This window comes from Musa acuminata, chromosome BXJ2-8 (assembly GCF_036884655.1).
Source record: "Musa acuminata AAA Group cultivar baxijiao chromosome BXJ2-8, Cavendish_Baxijiao_AAA, whole genome shotgun sequence".
In the NCBI taxonomy this organism is placed as follows: Eukaryota; Viridiplantae; Streptophyta; class Magnoliopsida; order Zingiberales; family Musaceae; genus Musa; species Musa acuminata.
In genome coordinates this window covers 42,532,561-42,553,797 of record NC_088345.1, presented here as the reverse complement: position 1 = coordinate 42,553,797, position 21,237 = coordinate 42,532,561, and the positions used below count along the sequence as shown (strand labels likewise).

The window sequence follows — 21,237 nt, the reverse complement described above, 5'->3', positions numbered from 1 at the left end:
CCCACCACAATGTCATCATGCAAGAGAACATCTGATACAAATGAATTCAATTTACCTTAGACATCTCAAACTCAATGAAACTTGAACTAAAACTAAGGAATTGTCACCTAACTTAGTCACATGATTTGGGCAAAAAATAATCTAAAATTATTGAGATTTAATGACTAATTATTCTTTATTTTCCCACCACAATGTCATCATGCAAGAGAACATCTGATACAAATGAATTCAATTTACCTTAGACATCTCAAACTCAATGAAACTTGAACTAAAACTAAGGAATTGAAAGTACAATTGATTTTATCAACTCCAAACATTAATTGAAAAGGTTTGGATAATCTTTCCCTTGCTATCTACTTCTGCATGTAAACCAAAAGATTCAGCTGAAGCAGAGTGCAAAATGGAGGCTCTTGCAATGCCACCACCTTCTAATAATTAAAAATAGGACTGAATCATTGGAGCATACCACATACATAACACATCATGTTATCGAACATGATCAAATATAACTTAGATAAATGATTGGTAATGCTAACTCAGCTAAATTGTCATGGTGATTCTTATTCTGTTTCTAGAAATCCATTTCAATATGTTGCACTATTGACTTGAATTTTTCAGATGATAAGGATTCATACTAGTTGGATAATATAAAACAGATGAAGCAGGTGATGTACAGTAAAGAATATGATAGAATAGCTCAAGTTAGTACTTGGAGAAGTAAAGAAGATTAAAGAGAAGAATAGCTTATAGTTCTTGCATGTATCATATGCACAAGTTTCTCTCAACTAGGTGATTGGTGATTCCACCTAACCATGAAAGAAAAATAATAAATGGACGAATTGCCTACTAACTTTTATTGTGCCTAATACAAATAGTTACAAAAAATTTGTATTTATGTTTGATGTATAATATATATGAGAGTAAATATTTGTAGAATAGATGTGAGGAACGTGGTTGGTAGGCTAAGAATTGTATACAGAGAAGGAAGCTGCGGGTTGTCTTAGTAAGGTGGTAGGTGACGGGGAGTATTTCATAACTTAATTCTTATTCCAAGATTATGTCATTTTCTATTTATGTATTCACGTAGGTAAAGGTAGACGATTAAGGATTATCCTTCCACTCTTATATTGTCTATATAGATAAAAGATCAACGAAAAATTATTGGAGAAGATTTAAGGCTACCTTTCAGTAGAATATTTAATGAAATAATTTATCTTTTTACAACCAAATATAAAGGTTCATCTTCAATACAATAAAAAGGAGAGTTATCTTTTTTTATCATTCACGTCCACATTGATATACCTCATGTTACTAACTTAAGTGTCGAATTGATTGGATCGAGAAATCTCTCTCTACCTCGATTTTCAAATATGTGGGACCTTAGGAGCTCGACATTTTCATATCGAAGACACCTCGGATAACCTTACGCATATGGGTCCGGACTATGTCGAATTAACCTTGCCCGATGTTGTAAGAACAATCACTTGTCAACCGTCTCAATAAATGCTTGAGCGAAAAGACTTTGCTACTAACTCATAGTACTTTTACATAAGAGGAGCCAATAGCCACCCTTTCCACGTATTGGTGCATCCACCTCGACATAGACATCGATATGATACCAGCATCTATTCAATGATCAGGGTCTCTTACCCTTAGGGACGATCCCAAGCCACCTGATCGTTTCCACCGAGGTGTTCTTAAATCTCACTCAGCAAGTGAGATGCTAACAAACATAATATAGGTCGTCACTCTACTTTTTTCTTAGTTAACCCAATAGGTGGTGTCACCAACTCAACCATCATCATTAGCTCTATCGCGACTAACATCGGCACCCATCAAGGTTCCTTGACCCAATGTAGTGTCGACATCTAAAGAGTGCTCGAGGCTCGTTGAATTGTTGATTGAGGGAGCACTTTGCTCCCCAAGTGTGGAATTTAGTAAACCGTACCACCACTCTACCCTGCTTGAATCGAAGGCTGAATCGATAGAGGATTCCTTGCAGATCTAACTATGGTAGATGGACTGACATTTAGAGGAAATACGATGAGAGTTCTAACGATCAAAAGAAGAAGCATTGGTCGACCCCATCTTGGGTCGATCATCGTTCACCCATAAAATCTAAGAGGAATCAATTCCAACCAACTTCCTCCTCCCATCCTTGGAGGTGTTTAATGGTAATGTCGACTCGATGGAACACTTTATAACTTTTTATGTCCAAATGTGGTTGTACGATACTTCAAACGCCTTGATGTGTCACACTTTCCTAACCACATTAAGAGATCAACACATGAATGATATGCTCGCCTAAAGCTACTTTCCATCAATTATTTTGCCTAACTCACAAAGGAGTTCGAAATTCACTTCATCGAGAATATACACCCATGGCCACAAGTGGCATCGCTACTCGGACTTAGGTAGAAAGAGGAAGAAATGCTCGTAAACTTCATCACTCAATTCATAAGTGAGATTCTAAGCATGCTAGATACCCATTCGTTACTCATAATACATACTTTTATAATGGGGCTAAAGCCGTCTCGCCTCTTCTAGTCATTGATAGAGAGACCACTGATAATTATACCAAAGGTACGTCAAAGGTTCAATCAATACATCATTGATATGGCAATGGTCTTGGACAAGCATAAGAAGTCGCACAAGAAGTTGAAGCATGAGTGGCCAAAATCAGCCCCGAACCCAAGGTCACCACGGTGAAGGAGAAATGAACTACTCGAGTTACCTCACCCATGGTCCCAACTAACCCCCCTAAATATGACTAGAACTGAAGTTTTTTTTAGATAAAAGAGAAAGGGTTCTTAAAAGACCACTGCCCAATGAAGACCTTATTAGCGAAAAGTGACAAATCCAAATACTATCAGTTCAATTGGGATTACAACTATGACAAAGAATTGTCACTAAGATAGAGGACGTCTTAGAGATAACCTTCAAGAAGGAAAAGATAGAGTACCTTGACCCGAATCATGATGATGCCTTAATAGTTTCAATGTGGATGATCAACGCTCTGAGTGAAGAGAGTCATGATTGACAATAGGTATCTTTGTTGATATCCTTTATTTTGATACTCTTTAGAAACTCGAGTTATCAACTGACAACCTTACCCCTAGGACTTCTTCGTTGACGAGGTTCATTGACGACTCTATCTCATCTCTCGGGACCGTAAATCTACATGACATATTCAGAGACGAGGCTTGCTCCAAAATAATATTATTAAATTTATGATGGTGAATATCTCCTCGACATACAATATGATCATAAGTCAATGGTGTTGACCTACCATATGGTCCACACTATGGTGATGGTGTTGACCTAAATAGACTTAGGGCAATGGTGTTGACCTACTAAATAGACTTAGGGCGATGGTGTTGACCTACTAAATAGACTTAGGGCGATGGTGTTGACCTACCATATGATGATGAAGTTCTCGATAAGGATCGACGTTAGAGAGCTTAGAAGCAACCTAAGAGAGTCACGCTAGTGCTACCTGATAGTGATCTCCCTACTTAAGAGGACCCAACCTAAGATGTCACCTATGGACCCTCGAAACTTCATCAAGACCGTCCTATGTCATGAGTTAGTGGAGCCGTCATTTGAAGCACCCTTAGACAAGAGCTGGTGCTTTAAAAAACTGAAGTCAATGACCCAACTAAATCCCAGGATAAGCTAATGCCGAATTAGAAAGCGTCATATCGAGTCATCGAGATTGTTCGAGACGGAACCTATCATCTTAGGACAACAGAATGGGCGGTGTCTCTAAGGACATGACACATTGCAAACTTGAAGAGGTTCTATCCCTGAGGCATCCCTTAGGGTTAGGCCTGGGTTACTATGCCTCGAGTATTAAGCCTTGGTCTATCATGTCTTTGACGTCAATTGTAAAAAATATATATTTTCAAGGTATAGGTGTTGCAAGTTAAGGAAAGAAAGTTTCATTACTTGAAAAGACTACACCAACTGAATTCTACATCCAAAATGAGATATTAGTCTACTAAGGTAGAGATTGGTCAAGTGGACGAACCCGATGATATAAGGAAAAGACACAGGGACTAATTCGGGTAGGTGGACTCGATAATTCAATAAAGACCAATACCTAACAAGACAATAAAAGGATCTGTCGCCTCTTGAAACCTCTCACAACTTACTCGACGAGCTTATAGTTGTGTGCCATCATCGAACTTAGCTCTCGATGAGGCATCGCTCGGCCTCTTTTAGTTGCTTCGCCAGCATAATTTCTCGAGCCTTTGCCTCAACAATAAGCGTTAGGTCTTCCCTTTTCCAATTTAACCCCTCTACCTCCTCATGGAGATTGTTGATCACGAGGGGTTGTTGTTCAATAACAAAGCTAGCATCTCCTACATGGTCAAGATGGGTTATGACATAATGTTGATGCTATAAGTCAAAAACAAATGAGCACCTTGAAAAATACAAAATGACTAATATATAAAAACTACCTCGAAAAGCATAAAAGTGACAAGACTATCTCGAAAAGAGTATTAGTGACCAATGTGCGAAGACCACCTCAAAAAGTATAAAATAAATTTGTTATAAGGGAAGGCACAAGATAAAATGTGTCTTATATGCATGAGTCAAAAAAGCCCAACTTATATAAGAAGAAATATGTTCGAGGCACGCCAGTCGAAAAAACTCAACCCCCATAAGAAAAAACTCACCACAACGGGAGGCATAAGACAAAATATACCTGATGCATATGAGTCGAGAAAAGTCAACCCATGTAATAAGAAACCTATCACAGTAGAAGGCATAAGATAAAATGTGTCCGAAGTGCGTGAGTCAAGAAAAATCAACCCACATAATAAGAAACCTGTCATGACGAAAGGCATAAGGTGAGATGTGTTAAAGACATATGAGTCAAGAAAACCTAACCTGCATGAGAGTAAGTTTGATGTGGCTACATCGAGGCAAGGAGATCGAGAAACCCGACCCCCACTTTGACAAGGTGTGAAGGTTAGAAAATTTAACTCCCACCTTCACCCGAGGTGTGGAGGTCGGGAAAAGATGGGGAGGTCCGGAAACCCAACCCCATTTGATCAAGGTGCGTTCCTTAACGATACAAGGGGTAGGTCAGTGATGGATCGCCATTAGCAACTTTCAAGCATAATGAACTAAACATGCCACCAGGTCGATAATAGATCAAAGAGGTATAAACTTGACGTGTTAGATGAACTAAACGTTACACTTCGGACCCATCTCGTGAGAACCCCGATTGACGAGGATAAATGATAGAGAGTATACTATCAACCAATCTTCATCCAATATATGACCGCCCTGTAGTGTCTAGGGTGGAAGGAGAAAGCAGAAGCCACCCTCCACCCATCTACCCACGTGCGCAAGGGTCCAAGGCGTTACCCTCTCCTCGTCGCCCATCTGGACAAGAGGTCAAGCTGTTGGAGGCAATTAGAGGTTACTTTCCTGTAGAATATTTCATAAAATCTTTTACCTCTTTACGACTAGTACGACCATGTATAAAGCTCATCTTTAACATAATAAAATGAATAATTATCTTTTTTGACCACGCATGTCCACACTCATATATCTCGGGGGAACTGAGTTGGAAAACCCCTCCCGACCTCAGTCTTCATGTAGGTAACACCTTAAAAACTCAACATTTGTACCTTAGAAGCATCTCGAATAATCTCGAAAGTATCTCAATGCATACGGATCCAGGCCACGACGAACTGATCAGGACATCAACAACTTCATCTCTAATAATAGGTATTGACCTCCATCCAAAATCTATTCTCCTTTGAAGATGTTTTAAGTTCATAAATCTTGAAAGAGATTTTAAAGTTCAGAAGTTTGGGGAGAAGTTGCATTCCTTTGCTTGTCCAACTCCCTAACAATTTGGCAAAACAGTTCCTTCAGCTCCGAAAAATGGAAGAAAACTTTGACAAAATTTTTTGATCAGGAATCCTTCTCTTAAAAGTAGATATCAAGAGATGGAGTGTCTGCTCTACCTAAATCTTCCGTTTTATATTTTGACTTGACTTTCCAAATCAGATACAGAAATGAAGAGGATACCAAAGGAACAGTTAGGGTAATCAATAATAAAATACAAATCTAAAATGTTAAAACAAAATTTGCAGGCTTCAAGATTTCTTGCTGACTCCCACGAAGGCAAAAATTTCTTCACTATATGTAAGAATAATAAAATACAATGCATAGAACATTCTCTTATATAATCTTCAAAAAAAAATCTCAGACTCTCTTTATTTGCTTAGAAAAATGCCCCAACAGTATGCAAAATGTGTTATTTCAACACCATCTTACACCAAAGAGCTTGAGATGCCTAAGATACTACCATACTAGTGTAACAAATCCTAAATCTTTAGTAATTTTTTATTTTTTATTTTTTCATATCCGAAATCCTTGTTCTCCAAGTATCTTGATTCTCCGAGTGATCTGCTTCGTACTAAGAAATCAAAAATACTTATAGACTCTAAGATTCTACAATACAAGTCTACAACACTTAATTTTTCCTGTAGGTTTTATTGACTTTATATTGCTTGCTAATAATTTAATTGAATACACAAGCAAGGAATTATGTCCTCATCTTTCAGGAATGATAAGTAATCCATTCCATCCGACTACTATGCCACCAAACCCAGCCTTATTTATCATCTTCTCGTTGCCTTGGCTGGCCTCAGTGACACCACCGAAATGATTCTTAAGATGCAAAACTAAGGAACAATGACATAACATCTGCTAAGTGCCTTTCAGAAGCCGCATTTTGTCGAGCACTTACAGGTCACGAGTGTGGCAGAGATGGAATTGCTTGGAGATGGAGGACAAGCAAGCTGCCGAAATTGCGCGTTGGGCCGCAAAAGTCTTGGTAATCCCTCGGCTTGCGGATTGATAACTGATGTGATCGTCGCCTAGAGGAGACAATTCACTAGCTTATTTGCTCGTCAAGGTGACTCCCTCATCTGAGTTTGGCAGGTTGTGAGATGTCTCGTCTTCTTAGAGTAGAAGAGAAGTGATGTGAGAGACTCCAATAGGAGCAGCTTCATCCAACTTCTCCTAGCTTTCGGGGGACATCTCAGTGAAGCACAATGGTTTATATAATAATCATATATCTATACCTATTAGATGTCAACCAAGCAAAGTGTGAGTCTAAATAGAAATTAGTGGGCACGTTTAATTGGTACCTACAGTCAATGCCATGCCCAAATCAGTCGTCAAAATTGATCCAAAAGTCAGAGAAAAAGGAGAGAGAAAAAAATCATCCCATCAATCTACAATTAAAAAAATATTATTTGGATGATTTAAAACAATTAAGGTTACAAACAATTAAAAAAATATTCTTAATTTTCAAATATAAAATCCAACTTGTCTTTGCCTACATTATTAATGATTACATTAATTAAGGATTTACAAAAATATAAATCAAGTTCAACAATTTTGAAGCATAATAATGAAACCAACCATACACTGTCATGTACATCGGTGACCAAAGATAATAGAATCGTTTGCTTGTAGACGAAGAAATAAAGGATTCTTGTCATTACCGAGTCTAATACAAGTCAGTCTCACCCAAATAGAGGTCATTTATGGAATAATCAAGCCATGGCGATGGCCACAAAATTCACACATCCGCGGCCTGTAGCATTCCTTGATTCTCTAAGGACAAAGGAAGTTTCACAGCCCATGTTACGCATAGAAAATTCGGCGGTCGCAAACAGCAGACCAGGAGAAGGCCTTAGTCCCCACATTTGAGTTGCAAATCAATTTGTTGGGGAAAATAATTCTCGAGTTGAAGAAACAGGAAGGAAATCATCTTGACTGGTCATTAGCTTTAACATGAGGGAAGAAAACAAATCAGTCGGTCATCGGAAGTTTCAAGTGCTCCAATAATTCTTTCCTATACATGGAGGACAACGATGAATCTGATGAGAGACACTTCATATTGTATATAAACTTCCAAGCACCATCACCATATTCCACTCTGGCAATCGAACGATAATTAATGGAGTACACACATTCCAGACGTCAGTCTCAGCTCTATCAATTGTCCAAAATTGCAAGTTCCAGATGATAGATCTCAAGAGAATACCAAATCATGCGACAAATTTGTCCTAGTGGGAGGTTCACTTCATCAAGAAGACCTTCCAAGACAACAAGCTGAGACAAAAGAGCAAGCTTCTCATCTTGTATAAACTTCAAGGGTGGAATGGAAAACTTGCCCTTTCTCACACATAGTTGGCCTCTGTCATTGTTTCAGCTCTTTCATCTTGGCTGCTCTTCACTGGAATGCCCCCACATCATCAACAGTACCCGGGCTTCACTGCCACCTTAACAAGAGCAAAGAGACCAAAGCCACCACTGTAGCATCTCCAATCCTGGTTCAAGCCTCACCCTATAGTGCTCCAATTTGATCTACCAAGCAACCCCTGCTGCTCGGTCGATCAGCGCCAACTTAAAACCACCAAATCATATTGTCAGACCCCTCCACAGCTACCAGGAAGGACTGCAAGGGTTGCAGCAACTGTGGATTATCCATGAGGAAGAGGGCAAAGAAAAGACTATGATTAGGGTTAGCATCTGGCTATGGGAGAAAAGAATGAGATGAAGAAAGAGGACAGAGGAATCTAGTGGACAACCATGAGAGGGGAAAATGGAGCCAAGCCCTGATCGAAAGAATTCCAATGGCCAAACGGGAAGCTTATGAATTGAATTAACCAAACATGCATATGCATTTGGTTCAGTCTGCATTGTGCCAATTTGTTAATGGTTGATAACCAAAACCGAACCAAGCACATCCAAAAGCAAAACAATCCACTTTTCTAAAAATACCCAGTTCAAAAACTATCATCTTTTCAAACTGAAACAGTAAGCAAAACTAGTTTTGCATGATTGGAATTACCATATAGGAGTACAGATACATGCTTTCTTTGGATCATGCAGGAAACCAATTTTTACGCATTACATTAATAGAATATGTAATTAACCATTAATAAACAACCAGAAAAATGCAAAATTTCACTGTCACAAAGAAAAGAATGTATCACTTGTATGAAAAATATAAAGTTGACTGATCCTAAAGTTCATAACCAATAAGCAATCATTTATCCAAAAAATTGTGTAGAACACTAGAACATGGGGAAAAACAATCATTTTTGTGGCTTCCTTATCTAGAAAATAACATAATGGTAGACGCCACCATCAAAATCAGTGCCAACAACACATGAAATCTCAAGTTACAGACAACCTTTCAAGAAAGAAAACTAAAACAGCAAAGTTGATGTAAGTGTCCAAGGATCAGCCTAGAAATTTGATCAATGAAGAAAACATGACCGCAGTCAGATGGTTTCTAGCATCCTACTCGGTATATAGGGAGAAGTCTAGGCCAACATTCATAATTAAAATGCAGCCCACGCCTTTTTCTTTTCTCCAACCCATTGTCATGCACAAGCATGATCCACTTAATGTAGAAGAGCTTGCGACAACCACAGTGCTACAACTTGAGCAAGGGCAAGGGTCCTCTTCCTTTGGCACAAAACCATCTCATTGCAATCATATATGTCCTCTTGCTCAGACCTTTTACAATTAAGCCATCATATCCTTTTTTAAAGTACATCAATGGTGTACAACTTGCTCTCTTAAAAATTCAGGAGCAAATTATCTAACCAACGATAAGAACTTACTCGAAATGAACTATTTCATTTGCAGCCACAAAATTAAAGGACTCATTAAGCAAGCAACCTATTAGAATCAACAACACAATCGAAGGTTAAAGAGAGAAACACATGACAACCGATCAGGTGAAGTATAACATTGGTCGAAAACAACTGCCACTACTGAGGCCATCATTAGGTGCTCCAAATGAATTGAAGCAACAGATCAAAGGCGAAGAAGGGGGAAATGAGGCCACTAGAGATTATAGTTCAAAATGAGAAACGGGAGAGAAACACAATTAACAGATCTAAAACACAATTAACAGATCTAAAACACAAGCCTTGGATCAACAACGATGTGACAAATGAAGGCATATAGAATGGCATCATTGGATGCGCAAAAGAACCGTTCGATGTCAACAAGGAAGATCAGACATCTACTGTAAGTACAACAGCAAGTCGAGGAGGACGCACCGCTTCTCCGTTCCGTCGATGGCTGCGAATGCCATCGAAGAGGAACGGAAGAGGCGGCAGCGGAGGAAGAAGGCAAAAAGAAGACAGAAGAGAGCGGCGGCTAGGGTTTAAGTACCGGTTCTCTTATAGCGTAGACAAAATTACATATACGTCCCTCTACAGGAAGTGATTTACGTATTCATCCTTCATTTTAGCGCAATGACCACGAGGTTAGAATTGATACATTAGAATTGAATCTTATATATTTTTTCACAAATTCATAATATCTTAATATAAATTATTTATATCATGATGAGAAAAAATACCGTTAACGTCTTGGTCAGATCGATATGATCTAAATACATATGTGCATGATTGTCCGAGATAGAAACGTCAAACTACCTGTACAAAAATATAAATAGGGAAAGGTTTTTCTGATTCGATTCCTTCGACACTCAAGTTAATATGTATGAGTGTGGAGGTAAGTAATAAAAAAAAGTAAACCTCTCTTCATTGTGTTGAATATGAGCTATCACAAAGGGACAGAATATTTCATGAAATATTTTGTGAGGAGACAACCTCTGATCACTCCAATGATCTTTTCTTGACCTTTTGTATATACGTCCCCGAATTATCTACTTTAAACATGCTTTTGGACTCTGAATTGCTAACCACTATAATAGAAAATATTTATGTAATACATGCATCTATGATACTTATCATTTATTAAAAAAAAGGGATTCAAAATCTTATTTGATTTATTTATTTATTTAAAGATGTGTCAATTAAGTTATCTGATAAACACCTTCAATGTTGATAGCACGATCTATGTTTTTGATTGGGTTCAATCAAAACTTAACCAAATCAAACCAAATTTGGGATTTTTTTTTAAAACAAACTTGGGATTCAAATGCCATCACTTGTCTTTCAAAATTTAAGAGTTCATAATTTAAGATAATGTTTATGGATTGAAACCACAAGTTTTGAACTAACTGCCAAATTGTCACTCCCAGTAGATATTGATAGTTTTGACATTGGTACTTTCAAACATATAAATTGAAGTATGCTAGTAATCGCTGGAGAAATTATGTGGACTAATTCTACCTGCTTCTGTAAAGGAAATATGAATAATCTGCAAATGCACAGAACATTAAGTCCTCGACTTTCTTCTGATTGTGTTACTGTGTTGTTTATCACAATAAAGGCTTTTCCAAAAAGTCAGATCCATTTGACCAAGTTTCATATTCCATTGCCTAGTTTGACCAGTCCACAAGTCACACCAAAGGAAACAGCCTTAGCAGTGATACCATCAAAGATATTGGTCATAACATATAGCAGCAGTTCATCTTAGATCACACAACACAATGCTTTGCTAAGTCGTAATCAAGTATTAATCTTAAGATACCTAAGCAAGAACATACGTTGTTCAATTGTGCACTAAACTGCCACCAAGATGGAAAAGGTCTGAACATCCAGCAAAAAAAATAATAATTGAATTCACTTGGTTTCTGAACTATTAATATCCAACTAATTTCCAGAACCATTTTTCATGCTACAATATGGATTACAATGTCTCTGATTAACTCATCAAACAAATAAAAACAAGTGCCTATGCCTTCTCTACCTAGTGGATGGTGACTCAAAACAATTCCTTAGGGACATATAAATACCAATCACCAAGAAATGAACACCTTGACACCTTCAGTATAATGTGTCAGCAAGGAGCCAACTATCCATGATATAACTGGACAGATTTCATCAAATGATCGAGTATAAGTTCAGATAAGTTACGACGAAGATGTGCTGCAGCAGTTTCACCATTGAATTTGGTGGACATGAGCTTGACACATTAACGTTACTCATTCTTTATTGTGTTCTTGCCATCGCCGAAGCCCTCAATCAGTGCCATGTACGTACTGTCAACAGGAGTGATACCTTTGCTCACCATCTCCTTAAGAAGCTGCTCAGCATGATCGCCTTCCCCATTTTTACACAAACCTTGTATCAGGGCATTGTATGTTATAAGTGTAGGATTGAAACCCCTACTCAGCATTAAATCTCTTACACTTAAAGCATCCTTCACATCACCTCTTCTGCTATAACCACTGATTAAAGTATTATAACTAACAAGATCAGGTATGATCCCCCGTCTGGTCATCTCGTCAATTAGTCCACGGGCCTCTTCAACTTTTCCCAACAAACAGAGCCCCCTCATCAGTGAATTGAAAGTAACTTCATCAGGAGCTATCTTTTTTCTCTCCAGCTCCTTCAGAAGCTCGAAAGCTCGCTCCATTTTTCCACCACCACAATGTCCATCAATTAATGCATTATACATCACGAGATCCGGCAACAAACCCTTATGCATGGCCTCTTTAAATAAACCATCGGCCTCAGCTAATCGGTTTTTCTTACAAAAACCGTAAATCAAGGAAGTGTAAGTTACCCTAGTTGGACGAATCCCTTTCCCTTTCATCTCCTCAAACATCTTGAATGCCTTATCGGCGTTCCCTTCCTTGCAGTACCCATTGATCAAAATGTTAAATGTGATTGCATCAGGTACCATTCCTTTTTGTTCCATCTCTTTAATCAAAGTACGAGCCTCCTCGTTCCGCCCCTCCATGAACAAAGCATGAACAAGCAAATTGTAGGTGCACACAGTTGGCTCGATTCCCTTCTCCACCATCTCATCCCTGTACCTAAATGAATCATCCAAGTTTCCCTTGTTGCAGCACCCATCAATCAAAGCATTGTAGGTTACGGCAGTTGGGACCAAACCTCTGTCTTGCATTTCAACAAACATCATCGATGCATCTTGCAGCCGCCCTTCCTTGCACAGCCCAGAAATGAGTGTGCCATAGGTGTAGGAATCGGGCTCAATCGCCTTCTCCCTCATGATATCCAACATCTCGATACCCATTTGGACCTTGCCGCGTGAGCAATGCCCATGTATAATGGTGTTATAGGTGATGACTGTCGGCCAAACCCCAAAGCTCTCCATGTGCTGCATGAAAGCTTTAGCCTTTTTGAGCTTCCCTTCCTTGCACAACACATTGATCATGATGTTGAACGTCACAACAGTCGAGGGAATCCTCATACGAAACATTTCGGCATACAAAACCCAAGCTCTGTCTTTGTGATCCGACTTCAAGAACGCGCTCAACAAAGCGTTGCAAGACTCGATCCTTGGAACAAAGTTGGCATCTTTCATGAGATAGAACACTTGCAGAGCTCTCTCCGGCTCTCCGGCGTCGGCGTAGGCCTTGAGCAACAGATCGAACACCACAGGGGGGTCAGAGAGCTCGAGCTCCTGGTGGGCTTCGACAAGGGCGTCGAAGAGATGCTTTGGGAGGTCGGAGCGGCGGGCGCTGATGGCTTTCTTGAGGAGTTGGAGGGCGGGGTTGGGCGGGCGGAGGGAGGAGAGGATTGCGGCGGCGGTAGAGAGGGAGCGGAGATCGAGGCGGTGGAGTCCAACGCGGTGGAGGAAGCGGGGGATGAGGTCGGGGGAGGGGCGGAGGCGGAGGAGGACGGCGGAGAGGAGAGGATGGGAGAGGCGGGGTAGAAGGGGGTCGAGAGCAGGCCAACGGCAACAGCGCACGGAGGCGGCGATGGCATCCGCATCTAGTTCAAGGGAATCGGCAGCCTGCCGTGGAGTGGAGGTGGAGGAGGAGGAGGAGAAGGCTGCGGCGGGGAGCACGTCGCAAGGGGAGCGGCGGGCGACGGCGACGCTCGCGAGGCATCGCCGCCCGAGGCTGCCGTCGCGGGCCATCACGGGGTTTAAGCGCCACTTGGTTCCGCTTCAAGATGTGATCTAACGATGCAAATATATCGACGGGCCCAAATAACCCGCAATTCCAACCCGAATCCGAACTAAATTGCGGGTTATCGGATCTTAAAACAACACCTATTGCGTTAATAAAAAGAATACGGAGATTTTGTTTTCTAAATAACTATGACTGTTGCAAGGCATCATTACCGTAATTGAATTCCATGTCATCCTTTATTCTCATCAATATTTCACCTTTAAACAAGCACCAACTTCATGTGATGTAATTTGCTTTTTAAGACCTCTTTTGTTTTACATGCATATTATCTTCCGATAAAGAAATGCTTCAAGGTTAGAGGTATTAATGTCTGAGTTTCATGTATATTAAATTATATCTAAAATATAATAAAAATAAAAATAATATATATCAATATGATTTATGATATTTATGTTTTATGAATATGATAAATTGGGTCGATTATGTGTTGTGATCAAAATCGACCTAATCACACTTTAATATTTGTCCTTACAAAGTTGATGAGCTCCACCCTCTTATTTTTTATAAGAATAACATCAATTCTGATCATGTGATTAGGTCGTTTCTAAATAAAAAAAAAACACTTCAACCAATAATTCATCTACCATGAGATATGAGAATTGAAATCTTAGATTCATCTCAAGGATTGTTTAGAGTTATTTTTGAACTCCTTATAGCCGAGCTAAAAACTTCATAAACATATGATAAGTAGAGACTATGGTTAGGGTCAACCTTACATGAATAGCATTGTAAGTCAAAGAGGTATTAACTACCTAGGAACGTTGCTTTATCAAAATTTTCAGATTGAATGTCACACATAAATTGATCATCCTAAGAGGGTAGATGGAGTCGTTTGTGAATCTAAATGAAGTAGAAGACATCTAGACGATGTAAGTCACTTGCAAAAGCCAAATGCATCGAACTAGATGATGATCTAAACTATATCGATCACTATTGTTATATAGAGGACATTAATGATCCGAGTTGAGGAGTTCAGCCTCCTCCTCAAAGTAATTTTTGGTTCTACAGTGAGTTAGTGTCTCTTCCCAATTTTATAGTTGGGGACTTATTGTCCTCATAGTGAATTGCTAGATGAATTCTTCGGTTCTTTGACGAGATATGATAACGTAGTTAGGTCGATTGCTAGTGGTGCCAACTTGGAGTTTCATGCCATACTTGGGATCCAATTAGGTTGGGGTAATTAATGTGTGATTCTGAGCAAATGCAAGTTCAAAGTTGTGCCAATTGTGGAAGGAATGGAATGATTGACTGGCATTATTCTCGTATAAAAATCTAGACTGAAAACATGTACATACCCTCAAGTGAGGTGAGTTCTCAACTCATATCGAAAAGCTTAGATCATCGAAAAGACATTGATATCCAAGCACAAGACAAAAGACAACGAACACAACAGTTGTTCATCAGCCCTGCGTAAGTCCAAGGAATCTAATGCAAGACCTAAAACTCTACATTGGCATATTTCCCCACCAAAAAGCTAAAAGAAATATGCTTATCGACGAATGATGCGAAGGCTTTATATGATATGTATGACCTGACAACAAATTCTCTCCATTTGCATTCATGAAGATCTAACCATAGAAAGCTTTGCACTGTTTCCCGTGATGCAATATGTCTCGTAGCTGTAAAGTTCGGAATGCCAATAAACTTCCATTTGCCTCCTCTAGTATAAAGTTATGAACAGTACTTTCTTCTTCTTCTTCTTCTTCTTCCTTTTTCTCTGGATTGATTCCTTTATGATGGCAATCAGGAAAGACCTGTGAATCCAGAAAAAAGAAGTCAAAAAGAGTGTTTGCCACCCACTGATGATGATAGGAGATGGGAGTTGTGAATGAGTTATTTATTGTACATTTTTTAGCGTCTCTCATATTTTGTTTAATGTGAGAAAAGTTTCTAATTCATTTTATTAAAAGAAGAATAAAAATGTGCTTCGCATGCTTCATTCGAGTAATCTCTCTTTTTCTTCCATTTATTTGCCTCTCAATCAAAGTCATCACTGCTACATATTCTGATCCATTTCAATCCATAAAATACCAAGCTCGATTGATGTCACAGGAAATTGGCTATGAAGAGAAACAAGTCTATGAAAACTAATCGATCTGCAGCTATCTCTTTTATTCTTTGATGAGCAAAGTCTGAGGTGTTACTTACAATTAAAGTAACATAATCTTTCTTTTTATGGAAAAGGAGAAAAAGGAAAAATATTCCTTTCACTATCTATCTATCTGTCACGTACTCTTAGAATAGTTCAATCAATCTAAATTGTTACATTAGATTTTGATGAAATATATCCTATTTTTATTTATTTTATTTTATGTGAGTAGCAGTGAAATATTAATAAGAAATATATTTATATGTATATTTAGTGGAGTCCAATGAGATTTTGCTTTGCTATCTATCATCTTAATTTTGTTCATTATGCCATTCCATATGAGACACAATCTAATTTATATATATTTGATGATAACATAAATTTTTTTGAACTGATTAGAGATGTTAGTCATTATTATTCTGACAAGTAATCTCCATTCATATGAAGCGCAATTCTTCTTCAGGCCTAAATTTCACGTCTCTAGCAGTACACACAAACTCTATTCTCATTGGTGCTGAGAAGAAACCTCTGTGAACTACTCTTCTGATCACCTTCTTTCTTTCTTTTCTCTTTGTGCTGTGTCATTAGAAGATGGAGAGAGGCTGCCTCGAGGAGGAACTCTCTGTGAGTGTGGCAATCACCAAGAACTAGTCAAAGCTGTTGACCCTTCTCTTCTTGCTCCTCCTCCTCATCATCGTCATCATCATCTTCGTCTTCGTCGGGATGGAGCAGTTGCAGTTTTAGCCGCCCATCTTCGCGTGAAGCATGCAACAAGTCCTGCGTGGGGATTCTGACCTCTCTCAGAACAAACCTTCCGTTCTGCCTGAAAGATCTGAAGTAGCTCCATGACTTGCCGCTCCGACCTATCGAGGATATCGGCGGTGGAAACCCACCGGGCTCCGTTCTCGCACCAGAGCAGTTCCTCGGGTGGCCACCGTCACTGTTAACCCTTTCGGCGTCGACCTTCTCCTTCCGGTGACCGCGACTCCACTCGTCGCCGCCGTCCTTCATCAAGTCATCGACTCCATCGGAGCTCTCTGACCCCAGGCGTTCGGTGCACAGCTGCAGCTTGTCCGACTTCTTCGGAGGGAAGCCGCGGTTGCTGCTGCTGCTGCTCGAGTCACATGCGTCCTGCTTCTTGTCCAGGCCGAGAAGAGAGTCCAGGGACGATTTGTCGCCACGGCCGCGCGTGCAGTTCTGGTCGAGGTCGGACAAGTCGAACGACGGGGCGCGGTCGGCCGCGGTGGCAGGCGGCGGCGCGGGCGTCTCTTGGAAGTGGATCTCGCCGAAGATCTCGGTGAAGCAGGAGTTGTCGACTGGTTCGTTGGGCATGATTTGATTCCGGGAAGAGAGGGAATCGATCAGCGTGGGGTTTTCCGGCATCGGCTTCTCGAACAGTGAGCTCAAGCTGCCACAGGCGGCCATGATCGTGTTGGTGACGTGAGAAGCACGAGGGTTTGGTCTGAAACGATCGGCTGTGAAGAGCGAAGGGTGAGGGAGGAGAAGAAGGAAAGGCGGAGATACGAATGGCTTACAACTCTAGAAGGGATATGGCATTCAGGGAATAAGAATGGGTGGTGGTGGCGATGGAGGATTCTTCTACATGTGTCATGATAACCACATACTTCTTCTGCATGGCTTTGGCTCTCTCTCTCTCTCTCTCTCTCTCTCTCTCTCTACAACAAAAAAAAGAAATATATTTCCTTTACAATGAAACAAACTCTTGCCGTTTATAATTATATAAATGTAAATTCTTCTACAGGGAGATGTATTTATATATGTGTTTTATAATTATATATATATATGTGATTCATAATCATAAAAAAATTATATATCTACGATTAATAACCATATTAATAGGTATCAATCATCGGAACAATATATAATTATAATATATAATTACACGGTTTTTATTAGGATCAAGAGCGCTAGGGGGTGAATTAGTGCAGCGGAGTTCGTATGATTTCGATAAGAAAGATTCGGAAATCGCTTTAACTTGTGATCAAGTAAGATACAGTTCAAGTAAAGATATAGAGATATTTTACGATTAAAATAGAGAACAGAATGTATTTAATAACCATATTAATAGGTATCAATCATCCGAACAATATATAATTACACAGTTTTATATGAATCATCATAGTAATAATATATGAATTTTTCATGCTGAGAGTAACTGTGGTAATGGCTGTAATAGAGCATTTCAACTTGTGAACCATAACATTAGTAATAGATCATTTCAACCCATATTTGAGCTTACAGAAGTAATCATAGTAACTGAGTATATTACACTGCAAAACTCAAAAGCAAACATAGTAAAGATTATTTTAGGTTCCAAAAGATACTTAATAGTAATAGATATTTTCATGTGCAAAATAATTATTATAAGGACAGTTTCTCTAGAAGACCTTAAGTTTTTATTTCTTTTCTAACTTTGCACCTCCTTTTTTTTTCAATTTATTCCCACATCGAACCCCTAATTTTCAAAATGATAAAAATAATTTTCAATATTTTTTTTAATATTTTCTCCTCTAATTCATAACATTGAATCAGACTATTCAATTGAATCATTTGAACCAACCCTAAACCTACTTAGATCGATCCAAAATAAATAATATCAAATAATTTATTATTATTATTACTAATTTATATCAATAAAAAATAATATATAAAAATAATTTAATTCATAAAAATATTTAAAATAAATACATTTAAAAAATAGTATTGTTAAATATAAATAAAGAATAGTATAATAATAATAATAATAATATATTTTAAAAATAAACAATTTTGTGTTCAAGAAATCTTCAAAATAAATTTAAAAGGCTTAGATGACCATTATTTTTTTTAATTTTAAGCCTTTAAAATATTCTACTAATTTTGACTCTTAGAAAATTAAATTTATATAATTTAATGATTCAATAAATAAAAAAAACATATCTTAAATACTTAAAAATTAAATAATCGTTTAAGAGTTTTCAAGTCATTTCAAATATTTTATAAAAAGATTATTTTAAAAAAATTTAAGAGGTCAGTGATACTTTTTTTAAATATAACCCAAAATGGTGTAATTGGGTCTAAAATTTATTAAAATAAATCTAAACTTGCTAGACAACTTTGAAAAGGTCCAAGATAGATAAAATCAAAAGATTTTCTATTTTTGTGGTATATTCAGCATGTAAATTTTATAAAATTTGATGAATCCATGAACCAATGTGCAAATGTAACAAAAGGGATCATGGAAGCACCCAAATTTATGTTATTTAGGTGAAATTAATTTTTTTTCAATATATTCAAAAGCTGGATTAATAAGAATATGATCATTTAAATTTTTAAAAATATAAAAATGCTATAATGTTATCCATCTGAGATCATTTCAAAGGTTTCCATGAAGTTTGAGGTTGTTTTTTGACTAGGTTTAGGCACAGTTACATTAGTTTTGAATATGGTCCAAAAAAATAGTGTAACAAGGTCTAAATCTTATTATTTATGGATAATTTTAAAATAGCTTTCAATTCAATTATAAAGTGTAAATGTTATAAAAGAGTTCATGGATTCATCAAAATATATCAAAATTAGGTGAAATCAAAAAGTTTCAACATATTTCAAGCTGAATTAATCACAAAATTATCATTTAAATTTATAAAAATAAAAAATATATATTGTACTTTTGTCCATCTGGTTTTCAACAAGTTTGATCTTGTTTTGATAGGGTTTAGACCTAGTTACACTATATTTGAATAGGGCTAAAAATAATATAATCGGGTATAAATCTTAGTATTTTTTAACCAAAATTTCAAAATAGCTTTCAAACCAACTATCAAGTGTAAATGTTACAAAAAGAGTTTATTTATTCATCATAAGTTATGAAATTTAGGTGAATTTAAAAAGTTCAACCTATTCACAAGTTGAATTAATAAAAACAATGATCATTTAAAATCCCAAAAATGGAAAATATTGTCATTTTGTCTATCTGGAACCATTTCAAAAATTTTCATAAAGTTTGACATTGTTTTAAATAAGTTTAGACATGGTTACATTATTTTGAATAAAAATCAAAACAATGTAACTTATATCGTCTCTAAGTCTTGATGTTTTAAAACCAAACTTTAAGATAAACTACAATTATCAAGTATAAATTATTGGGATCAAGGTCGGCACTAAGAGGGGGGGTGAACTAGTGTAGCAGATAAAAACGTCAACTTCGTCAAATCTCTCGTACGTTGAAAACAGATTTCGACGTAAAAGCTATTTGTAAAGAACTTTAACATAAGATCAAAACGGAAATATAGTTGATGTAAAGCAACGGATGCAGTTTGCAGATAAGATAAAGAGCAGAATGTAAATGCAAATCGAGATTTAGAGTGGTTCGGTCAATCTTGACCTACATCTACTTTTGACTTCCTCCTTCGACAAGGTCACCGACGTCCACTAAAGGTCTTCCTTTAATAGGTGAAGACCAACTCCTTCTTACACCCCTCTTCTCCTTTTCACGGGTTTATGAGACAACCCTTACAAGCACTCACACTCCTCTTACAAAATTCTAAACTTAGAGTGGGGGAGGGAATTTCTAAAGTGATTTCTACAGCGTTTCTTTTCTTTTTTGCTCTCTGTGCTTGTGTGCTTTAACCCGAGATGAGAGGGGTATTTATATGTTTTAAGTCGATTCAAACTTGGAGCCTAAAAATATCTCATCCCTGGTTCCCCGGGTATGGGCGGTACCACCGCCCAATGTCAGTCTGACTGACACTGCCCTGGGCAGTACCACTGCCCAAGTCTAGTGATACCATCGCTTGGGGGCAATGCTGGGTGGTACCACCGCCTAGACTGGCGGTACCATTGCCTGGCACCCTGCTAGGGGCGGTACAACTGCCTAGACTAGCGGTACCATTTCTTGACACGGTCTCGAAGATTGTGCCACGATGGTGAGATTCCTTAGGGTACTGTTTGGGCTTCTTATTGGGCCCAACATAGTTCTTACATAGGCCTAGCTAGTTCGTAATTGGGTTGGCCCAATCCAAGCCCAATTACGTGCTAACTACGATTCCTAAGACATATTCTAAGCTAAACAAAGTTCGTAAGTCTATTCTTCCAGCGAGCTTCCGACGATCTCTCGGCAATGTTCCGGCGGACTCCCAACAAGCTCCTAGACTTCACAACAATCTTCTTGGCGAGTTCCGACGAGTTTCTCTAGCAAGCTCCGAGACATCTCGGCTAGTTCCTCCAGAAC

General features: G+C 38.2%; 2 protein-coding genes and 1 long non-coding RNA gene across 4 annotated transcripts; all 3 read right to left on the bottom strand.

Annotated features, from left to right (window-relative positions):
• Nucleotides 1-7,412: 7,412 nt before the first annotated feature.
• On the bottom strand, nt 7,413-10,216 carry LOC135619506 (uncharacterized). 2 transcript variants are annotated; one of them, XR_010489404.1, is made up of 2 exons: nt 10,119-10,216; nt 7,413-8,497 (listed from the first exon to the last, which is right to left on the bottom strand). It is a non-coding gene; the product is annotated as an uncharacterized LOC135619506 (long non-coding RNA). The 2 variants fall into 2 exon arrangements; XR_010489403.1 differs by having other exon boundaries at nt 7,413-8,515; nt 10,119-10,208.
• Nucleotides 10,217-11,568: 1,352 nt separating this feature from the next.
• Nucleotides 11,569-13,886, bottom strand: LOC135619505 (pentatricopeptide repeat-containing protein At2g15630, mitochondrial-like). Its single transcript, XM_065121591.1, has one exon. It carries the CDS (start codon nt 13,861-13,863, stop codon nt 11,953-11,955), a length of 1,911 nt encoding a protein of 636 aa, XP_064977663.1. The 5' UTR covers nt 13,864-13,886; the 3' UTR covers nt 11,569-11,952.
• A 2,460-nt stretch (nt 13,887-16,346) lies between these two features.
• On the bottom strand, nt 16,347-17,550 carry LOC135618219 (uncharacterized). Its single transcript, XM_065119086.1, has one exon. It carries the CDS (start codon nt 17,430-17,432, stop codon nt 16,659-16,661), a length of 774 nt encoding a protein of 257 aa, XP_064975158.1. The 5' UTR covers nt 17,433-17,550; the 3' UTR covers nt 16,347-16,658.
• Between the last annotated feature and the right edge of the window lie 3,687 nt (nt 17,551-21,237).

What these genes read in the sequence shown, in the direction of transcription:
- LOC135619505 (XM_065121591.1), bottom strand. Translation starts at nt 13,863, where the DNA reads ATGGCCCGCGACGGCAGCCTCGGGCGGCGATGCCTCGCGAGCGTCGCC.
- LOC135618219 (XM_065119086.1), bottom strand. Translation starts at nt 17,432, where the DNA reads ATGGCCGCCTGTGGCAGCTTGAGCTCACTGTTCGAGAAGCCGATGCCG.